Source organism: Schistocerca serialis, chromosome 8 (assembly GCF_023864345.2).
Source record: "Schistocerca serialis cubense isolate TAMUIC-IGC-003099 chromosome 8, iqSchSeri2.2, whole genome shotgun sequence".
NCBI lineage: Eukaryota > Metazoa > Arthropoda > Insecta > Orthoptera > Acrididae > Schistocerca > Schistocerca serialis.
In genome coordinates this window covers 29,860,044-29,867,341 of record NC_064645.1, presented here as the reverse complement: position 1 = coordinate 29,867,341, position 7,298 = coordinate 29,860,044, and the positions used below count along the sequence as shown (strand labels likewise).

The following is a 7,298-nucleotide window of genomic DNA, read 5'->3' as shown; positions in this document are numbered from 1 at the left end:
CTGCTACAATACATCATTCTGAACTCAAACAACTGAAAAGTTTTGGTTTGTATCTCACGAAAATCGGAAAAGACGTCGTCACTTTTCGTAAATCTGGCATTGCTTCGTCCAATCAGATGATCGTAAGAATAAGTAAAGAAAGAACCCTAGTTTGTGATACACGTTGATTATTGAATTAACGAAATTGTATCGTTTACATTGAAGACTAGCTATTCGTAATATTACAATAAAAACTATTTTTAATCAGAAGAAACGCAGAATTTCGCCTTTACGAGATTTTATTTTAAACAAAAACTTTGGTTGTTTCAATCTGATGACGTTACATGCGCATATGGTGCAATTAGCGACTTTAATACATGCAGCGCTATTGCACACTGGCAATGTTTTGGTCAGAGTATCATGGCAAAGAGCCACGCCCCCATGGCTTCAAAACGTAATACGGCTGGGATACGTAGCGCCATCTCCCCTTATTCTTGCCCCCATGGCTTCAAAACGTAGTACGGCTGGAATACGTAGCGCCATCTCCCCTTATTCTTACCTCCATGGGTAAGAATAAGGGGAGATGGCGCTACGTATCCCAGCCGTACTACGTTTTGAAGCCATGAGGGCGTGGCTCGCTGCCATGACACTCTGACCAAAACATTGCCATTGTGCTATAGCGCTGCGTGTATTAAAGTCGCTAATTGCACCATATACGCATCAGATTGGTTGTTTCAAAGTTTTCGTTTAAAATAAAATCTCGTAAAGGCAAAATTCCGCGTTTATTCTGATTAAAAATAGTTTTTAATGTAATATTACGAATGGCTAGTCTTCAATGTAAACGATACAATTTTGTTAATTCAGTAATGAAACATGTATCACAAACTAGGGTTCTTTCTTTACTTATTCTTACGATCATATGATTGGACGAAGCAATGTCAGATTTACGAAAAGTGACGCAGTCTTTTCCGATTTTCATGACATACAAACCAAAACTTTTCAGTTGTTCGAGTTCAGAATGATGTATTGTAGCAGCTATTTACTAATGTGTAACAGATTTATTGCGGTTCTGACCACCACTTATATCTGAAGAGGTATCCAAATGATCTGTCTTTGTTGTTAATTATTTAAACAATAAAGCAGCAGATAAATAAGTCTGATAAAATAACTCAATGTGAGTTAATGTTTAGCCAACAACCTGTCACATTGTGCACAACTTCATTCTGTTGTCAAGTGGAATATAACTGCAGAGAATCCCAAGAAATATAGATTAGGTGTTTGTTATACACAAAACAGGTACTTTCAGTTTGGATAACATTGACCCTGAGGAAGAAAACAAAACACTTTGCCATACAGTTCATACACACTTCAATACATACACACATTTCTTCTCTTAAGTGATATGCAGCAGCTCTAATATGAGACTAGGGCACTTTTAGTAACTAACAAATCAACTGCAGCAGCAGCAGCACTTAAATGAAATGTCTGTTAGCCAAGGCAGTATAACAGTGTTCCAACTTTCATCTGCTATGGGACTCATTTTAATATTAGTAAGGAGTTCTACTTATTGCTTACTTACCTTAGGTTCCAATTTCTTATTTTGGTATGGAAGATATTTCTTAACAGGGCAACAATGTCCCAGTGTTTTTAGGTAGCTTAGGCATAAACCATTCTACATTGAGCTTTGTTTATGTCATTCCCTATTTTATAATTTTCATTCTTTTAAATGCAAGCCTTTCTTGTCAAGCTGACAGGAATTTACAGTGGTACAAAATGAAATGATGAAGGGATTGAGACAGATCATGGAGCAAAACTTTACATCATAGTTTGAGAAGTGTGGAATGTCTCAATCAATAAGCAGAAGCTTCATTGCTTGCCAATGACAAAGTTTTACTAACATTGAGACTAGGATTTGCTTTTGAAATCATTGTCCTAATAAAAATATAGGCTGTATATTCCTTATTCATTCATAAAAAGTATGGGAACTGGGAATGAAATAAAGCATAAATATTAGGTACTATATTCAGAATTTTATTGCAGCAAAAAAGCTTTTCTTGATCTGTTGTTATCCACTTTGTTGAACTGCTTGTTACAGGTATACAGAAAAATTATTACAATGTGACTTTTCAGTTAACTGCCTTTTTCACAAGATTGTGGAATTTAAAAATAACACAGTTCTATGTAAAAAAAATATTATATGAAATTGTAACAAAGTCCACATCATTGCTTGTTGAGAATGAAAGAAATGTCTCAGTCTCCTGACTGATACAAATGTAATACTATTTACCTTTCCACATACATATGATTTATCACAGTGGTCTTGCATAAACCAGGAAAGTAGTCAAGCAAACAAACATAAGAAAATATGCAATCATTTATAAAATATGTCTTACTACAGATATAAATGTTGTGGGCTGTAGTTTCTGTACAACACATGGATTACATTTCAATGGATTACGGGAGAGACTGTTAGAAAATTTAGTGCCCAACGAAGTAGTGAAAAACCAATAACGCTCACCTGCGAACACTACTATCTCTCATTTTTTGAGGGTAAACCACTGTTGGACTAGATCACAAAAAAACATAATTTGTAATGACACACAAGCAACAAACCATAACATACCACACAATGATGGGAATGTATTTCAATGTGCCAAAAATGAGGCAATTCTATTTCTCACTAACATGTTGTCACTCGTGGAAACTTAATTAACAACACTGGCTAGAACATACTACAGCATACTCTGCCAAACATTGGCTAAATATTTCAAAAAGAAATGTATGTCCCATTTGGAAGCACACAGATCACAAGCTATTGCAGAACTAGTACTGCATACTGGTATGGTGGAGTATCAAGCACTTGGAAACACTTTACATATAATGTAGTTCCAAATGTTGGTTTGAGGATGATATATTTAGAAGGTATTACACACACATAAAATTATAATTGTCTGACTCTATCACACACCAGGAACAAATTTTCATAGATACCCTGAATATGCTAGTACTAATAGTTTTAAGATACACACATCACAAACATTTTGTAGCTGGTTATAACAACAGAGACATAACGGAAAAGGAAGAATGTGCATCATTTATTAATTACAATAAGGTTACATTCCCAGTTTGCCTCAATATAATGTGTGCTTTATACAAGATGCCTCACACACTAGACCTCTGTGTACAAATATCAGTTATTGATCTTTAAAGAGTACCAGTTTTGTATAGGTTGTCCTGATTTTATTTTGATGCAATGCATCACTTATTCTCTTGGCAGCATGTTTTTGCCGTGTCAGGAGGTATCGTGTGGCAATTGCTTTAATCAGCAGTATCATATGATTGTCCAAGGGATGCTGATTTTTCATGTGGTCTGCTAACTCCCTAAACACTGGCTTGAATATGAATTCACTAAGCACCTCAGACACACATTTAGAAAACTGATTTTTCAAAGGAACCTTAGAATTACCTGTACTACTCTTTCTATGAATGAGAGAATAAGCAACATGGCTACCATCCCCTCTCAATACGGATAAACATGGTTCACATTTTAAGGTTTTCTCTAAGTGACGCACCACAAATCCAGCTATATATACTACAATATGGACTGCCACTTCAGAGAGATAAATTCCAGTTGCAAAGTAATCGTGGTCGTTGTCAGTTGTCGCTGCACTATTTTCCGTGCTTAGTAACTGCCACTGTTCCGAAGTGTTAGCCACTTTCTTCTTAAGTCGTCGCTTAGACTGCTGAAGAGTTTTAATTTGTTTTTTGTATTGATCAGTTTTTCTTATGAAGTGTTCACACTTCGTCTTCAGTTCCTCACTTTCAGAGGATGTCTGACTACGTTCTGGTGGTCCTGCAGAGTAGTCAGGAACAAGAGCAGGAACTTCTTCATCCTGCACTCTGCTGACGGCAGCCAAAACTGAAGATGGAAAGGAAGAGCTCTCCTTCCGCAATGGTGGCTTTCTCTTCTTGTCTCCCTAAATGAAATAAACGGATGGAAAACATTAAGAACAGTTTTTAACAGATGGTTGAAGGTGTTACAGTCTGTCATGAACAGCATGTTACAGCCTACTAATTACTCCTATTCTTAGTCCTTTCCAGAAATATAAATTCTATTTTTCCAGCAGTTATTTATCTTGTTCATAAAGTACTCATTACTCTAACAAAAACCGTTGTTGTGTTCAGCAGACAACTTGAAATGCCTCCCATGTGCTAAGCTACAATTAATACACACTTATTGAAAAAATATAAACTTTCAACATGTAAAATATTTCTGCTGAGGTGTCTTGTTTAACTATCACATTGTATCGCTATGGGTGCTGTCAGTTAACAAGTTACCGGTCCAACAGTTAATGATATAAAATTGTGTGTTATATCTAATTTTGCATTAGTGGTTGCTGCATATTCAATGTTCCACAGTTGTGGATAATGTTAACAAGAAGGTACTGCCAAAGCTTTTTAATCAATGATATCTTTCAATGGAGAATGTCAATGAATAGTGCATCAAACAAAAGAAATGTTCATTTGCTGTGCTTAACCCAAATACAGAGTTATATTTAACACAGCCCAAGTGTTAATTTCTGTGACTTCACTAAATAATTATACCAGACAACCTTGTTAGCTTCAGTAGTCTCATAATCTAAACAGAGAACCTGAATTTTCTTCTCAAATATTCTCTTGTGTGCAGAGGCTGATGCTCATCAAAAAGGAGTTTCATAAATTTGTTTCTACATGGCAATGTGGAGAAACAGATTATCTCTTTATAACATACTGTGTAGCTGCAGAAACACTTCAGTGCTCCAGCACCTCCCCTCTTAAATTCTATATACAGCATGGAATCATTCCTAGGCAAAAGCTATGTGTAAGGACCTAATCAGGTGGAAAGTGAAATTAATGTATTCAAATGACCTGAAGGAATCCTCCCAAAATAAACATATATAAGTAAAACTAGAGCTGTATCAATTACTCCTGAAACATAACTGCCATTAACTAGCAAAGACATTGCAATAAAAATGTTGTACAACACAGTAGACCAGACAAAGTGAGATGTTCACAAACTACTGCCTTAAATATTCACATAACTGATATAATTTACTTCACACGTGTATTCCATTACTTTCGGAGTTAGAGCTAAATAATAGAAACTGAAAACTAAGTTAGCTATACCCTCCCTCCAAAGCCCCATAAATACATCTTGTTTGTAATACGTAATGGGACATTTCAGTTACTTTACACTACTGGGAAACACTGTTCATTACCACCAATATTTACTGAAATACGGTACATAGAATGGCAAATCTACACAGTGTCCTGTTTAGGCCTATACTTTACGCCAGTTAATGTAGTGTTAGCTTTTAATTTGGTACATGACGAAGACAAAGTGAGTTACTCAACACTTTGATTATCGACGATACGTACGTATTATAATGAAACGTGAACTTGAAAACTAAGACTTTAATTCTTTGAATTAACATACCTTTTGCAAATGTTTTGGGCGTGTAGGGAAAACTGATGGTACAGCACTTTCTCGGAGCCTTACTGTTGAAAGGGAAGTTCGGTCTATGTCCTCTTCTCGGAAATGCTGAGAACATATAGTGCTCCATTTAGACGCACGCCAATTCTTCCTCCTCACAGTATTCTCCCACAGAGCTTTCTGACTTTCATTTTTAGGAAATCTGAAATCATACAGGAGAAAAACACGCTATAGTACAAGTACCGATGTAGCACACGTTCATTCACAATGAAATTGTAAAATCACACTTAACGAGACAACTTACACATGAAATGTTATTTCCTTCGATTTCGCATCACAATCAGAACGATTCATACACCCGAACACCACACAAGTCACCATAATAGCGCAAAATCCTTCCAAAAGCGAGCGACAAGCCTATGCACAGAAGCTTACAGCAGCAATGTTTTGGTCGGACTGAGATGGCTACCCTCGGCTTCACATAGCTTCACAGCTGTGATGTCACGGCATCTCCCTCTATTCTTACCTCCATGGTTTATACCATGGAGGTAAGAATTACCTCCATGGTTTATACAGACCTGCCTTCAGCTGTTGTTTTGGAATGTCAAAGCAATCCAGATTGTTTGAATCAAGCTTCCGTTAACAGAATAAAATGTAGAAAGAAGGTTTAAATGTGAATAATCTGGATTATGGTGACATGATAAATCCGCAGTGTAGTCAAAGTTACATATTAGAGTCGTACGTAATTGATTGAAGCCAACTGATTACAAATTATTGGTCGAAAGGCAGAATGATTTATAGCATAACACATATCACGCATTGCGGACAATGTGTCTAAATGTTTTTAACGCATTAACTGCAGCTTACTAATGTAGGCTAACTACCACTGAGACGTTTGAGCACGAATTTGTCTTTGAGCCCATACCAGGAGTAGCAAATGCTGAAAAACGAATCAAATATGGTAAAGGATGCTTAGTGGAACGCCCATTGCATTTTTCCAGTTTGTGTACGATATCTGTACGTAATATGCATCAAAACGCGTCAGATGCTTGTTCATTTTGTAATATATGTTTTTTGGGGATGACCTAATAGTTTTATTTTTTTTAATTATGAGAAATGCATTAAATGTGGGAAAGTGCATTTAAATATGCCGCAAACAAATATTAGGCAAAGACACACGTCTGTCTGTTACCACAACCTTTATTTCTCATTCGCTGTGTTCCAGCCCAGATATGTGCTCTTGCCATGTGTGTGTTACCGATATGCTTAAATTTTGATCGTTGTTTTCCTGTAAACAAACAGCTATATGCCAATCACATCTTCCTGTATGTAGTTTCTCAAAAATCCAGTTTATGTGATCTTAAGATAAAAAGAGCTCAATGAGGGAATATTAATAGATCGAAGCAATACTGACATCTCCAAATTGTAAGACTGCTGTAGATGCAAGTCACTGATTGTCAGAGTGTGTCAGTGGGACAAAACATTTGAAGTAAATCACGAAGCTTTAGGTTAGTTCAACTATTACTTCTTAATGTAGTAGGCAGTCACAATTTTCTTCCGTATTTTTGTGTATATACATACTACACAAGCAACCAAATGGTACCTGGTGGAGAGTAACTTGTACCACTACAAATAATTTTCTTTCCCGTTCCACTCGCAAATAGAGAGGGAAGAAATGCTGTCTATCATCCGCGCCCTGATTTCTCATGCCTTCTAAATTTTCTCAATAGTGTTATACAAAATAATACTCGCACACAGTTTGAAACTACTGGTACCCTATCTAGCATCCAGCCTCTGAGTTGCTTCAATGTGTTGCTTAAATCTGACCTGGATCTCAAATTTTTGG

General features: G+C 36.4%; 1 protein-coding gene across 1 annotated transcript; it reads right to left on the bottom strand.

Annotated features, from left to right (window-relative positions):
- Window positions 1-2,069: 2,069 nt before the first annotated feature.
- On the bottom strand, window positions 2,070-6,203 carry LOC126416170 (THAP domain-containing protein 1-like). The gene is made up of 3 exons (XM_050083742.1): window positions 5,757-6,203; window positions 5,456-5,654; window positions 2,070-3,956 (listed from the first exon to the last, which is right to left on the bottom strand). Exons 1-3 carry the CDS (start codon window positions 5,831-5,833, stop codon window positions 3,174-3,176), a joined length of 1,059 nt encoding a protein of 352 aa, XP_049939699.1. The 5' UTR covers window positions 5,834-6,203; the 3' UTR covers window positions 2,070-3,173.
- Window positions 6,204-7,298: the final 1,095 nt, after the last annotated feature.